A 2,856-nucleotide genomic window follows, 5' to 3' on the forward strand; every position below is an offset into this window, starting at 1 on the left:
ATTATTATTATTAGAGAAGGAGGTTTACAGAAAAAATGATGCAGGAGGTACATACTTCCCATATACATCCCCTTTACATTAACACTTTGCATTGGTTTGCTATCTTTGTTTCAATAGATGAAACAATATCAGTATAATTAGAGTATTGACTATAGTCCATAGTTTACATTCAAGTTCCCTGTTTATGTTGTACAGTTCTATGGCTTTCAAAATTTTTATTTTAGTAACATATTTACAATCCCAAATTTGTCTTTTTAGCCACATTCAAATATATAATTCAGTGGTGATAATTCCATTCACAATGTTTTGCTACCATCACCACCATTCATTACCAAAATATATCATCACCCCAAATAGAAACTCTATAACAATTAAACATTAACTCCACATTCTCTACTCCCACCCCAACCCCTGGTAACCTGTATTCTAGTTTCTGATTTCATGAATTTGCTTATTCTGGTTATTTCATTTTAATGAGATCACACAAGACTTATCATTTTGTGTCTGCCTTATTTACTCAACATGATGCCATCAAGGTTTATCCATGTTGCTGCATGTATCAGAACTCCATTCCTTTTTGACACCTGAATAATATTCCATTGTTTATATATACCACATTTTGTTCATCCATCCATTCAACTATTGATGGACACTGTGTTGCTTCCTCTTTTTTTTTTTTTTTTTTTTTTTTTTTTTTTTTTTTTTTTTTTTTTCTGGAAAAGTTATACTTGTTTTTGTAGAAAATAACTGCCAAACTCTTATACTTCAAGATATTTCCTACAGTTTCATAACAATAAGTGCATAACACAGAAATAGAAGGCTGTTAAATTTATTGTCTTCATCTCAAAAATCTTCATAAAAAATTGCAGTTTGGTTTAGCTGTCAGCAGCCCGCTCCTGAGCCCTGAGGAAACTAGCCTTCTTCTGAGCTACCCGATCTTTCTTTTGGGCAAGAGACATTTTGGGACGGTTCCACCTCTTCTTTTTAACTTCTTTCTTAGGCTTTTTCTCATAGACTGGATTCTCTCGTATAGCAGCATGGGCTTTCTTGTACATCTCCTCCATCATGTCTGGAGTTACGTTGTTCTTTATGTACTGAGAGAATTGTTTCTTGTAAGCATCTTCATCTTCCTCCATTAGGTAACGCATATAATCCGCAACATTCTGACCCATGATGTGCTTCCGATGTACTTCTGCATTGAATTCTTTGCTTTCTGAATCATAACCAGGGAATCGTTTGGTACTGTGAGGAATAGACAAGCCTCCATCCACAGCTCCCTTCAGAGCCCCAAAAACTTTATTTCCAGTGGTAGTTCTGGCAAGCCCTGCATCCAAATAGCAGGTGAAGGCACCAGGTTGACCATCAATACTTTCCACATTGTATTCATCTCCTGTTACCTCTACTTGGCCTTCATAGATCTTGTCCATGCCAAACCTGTTGAGAAGCCTGCGGGCCAGCAGCAGGCCAGTACAATATGCTGCAGCATAATTTGTCAGACCAACCTTCACACCATACTTTGGGAGTTCGTGAGCATAAGCTGCGCAGACTATCATATCCCCTTCTATACGGGCATAAGCAATCTGACAAATGATATCCCTGTTAGTTACACGAACTATCATCCTGTATTTGGGTGTGTTGTACTTATTTTTATCCTGAATTACCAAACGTTTCCGAGCATAGTAATCAGTTTTACCCTCTCGTCTTCTTCTAAATTTCACTTGGTACCTCTTGAAATAGGCCTTATTCTTGACAACTTTAACAAACCCCATCCTGCGGATGAGAGACCAGCGTCCGCGGCTCTCCACAGACCAGTAGCTCCAGGAACACTACGGGGGGGGGGAAAAGCTGTTGCTTCCTCTTTTGAGAACTGTGAATAATGTTGCTATGAATATTGGTGTGCAAGTATCTATTCAAGTCCCTGCTATTGACTCTTTTGGTTACAGACCTAGAAGTGGGATTGCCAGATCATATGAAAACTCTGTGCTTAACTTCCCAAGGTACTTCCAAATTGTTACCACAGCAGCTGCATCATTTTACATTCCCACCAACAGTGAACAAATATTCCTATTTCTCCACATCCTCTCCAACACTTGTTCTTTTCTGTTTTTTTTTTTTTTTTTTTTTTTTTTTTAATAGTGGCCATTCTAGTGAATGTGAAATGGTATCTCATTGTGGGTTTGATTTGCATTTCCCTAGGGACTAATGATATTGAGCATCTTTTCATATGCTTACTGGCCACTTCTATGTCTTCTCTGGAGAAATGTTTATTCAAGATTTTCACCCATTTTTTAATTGGGTTGTTGTTTTGTTCTTGAATTGTAGGATTTCCTTTTATATTCTGGATATTAAACCACAATTGAATATGCTGCTTCAATCCACTGACTGGTGTCCTTCCCTTTCAGTCTCAAGAACTCCCTTTACCATTGTTTATAGGGAAGATCTAGTGATGACAAACTCCCTCAGCTTTTGTTGATTTGGAAATGTCTTAATCTCTCCCTCATTTTTGAAAGACAGTCTATTGGATATAAAATTCTTGGTTGGTAATTGTTTCCTATCAGCACTTTAAATATTTCACACCATTGCCTTTTTGATTCCATGGCTTCTGATGAGAAACTGGAACTTAATCTTAATGGGACTTCCTTATACATAAAACATTGCTTTTCTCTTCCAGCTTTGAGAACTCTCTCCTTATCTTTAGTATTCAACATTTGACTACTATGTGTCTCGGCATGATTTGCTTCAAGTTTATTCTTTTTGGGGGTTCTTTAGGATTCGTGAAGGTGTATGTTCAAGTCTTTCATTAAATTTGGGAAGTTTTCTGCCATTATTTCTTTGGATATTCCTTATGTCCCTTTC

General features: G+C 37.1%; 1 protein-coding gene across 1 annotated transcript; it reads right to left on the reverse strand.

The window, feature by feature from the left end:
• Nucleotides 1-813: 813 nt before the first annotated feature.
• Nucleotides 814-1,839, reverse strand: LOC119504857 (60S ribosomal protein L5). The gene has a single exon (XM_037797449.1). It carries the CDS (start codon nucleotides 1,767-1,769, stop codon nucleotides 876-878), a length of 894 nt encoding a protein of 297 aa, XP_037653377.1. The 5' UTR covers nucleotides 1,770-1,839; the 3' UTR covers nucleotides 814-875.
• Nucleotides 1,840-2,856: the final 1,017 nt, after the last annotated feature.

This window comes from Choloepus didactylus, chromosome 10 (assembly GCF_015220235.1).
Source record: "Choloepus didactylus isolate mChoDid1 chromosome 10, mChoDid1.pri, whole genome shotgun sequence".
In the NCBI taxonomy this organism is placed as follows: Eukaryota; Metazoa; Chordata; class Mammalia; order Pilosa; family Megalonychidae; genus Choloepus; species Choloepus didactylus.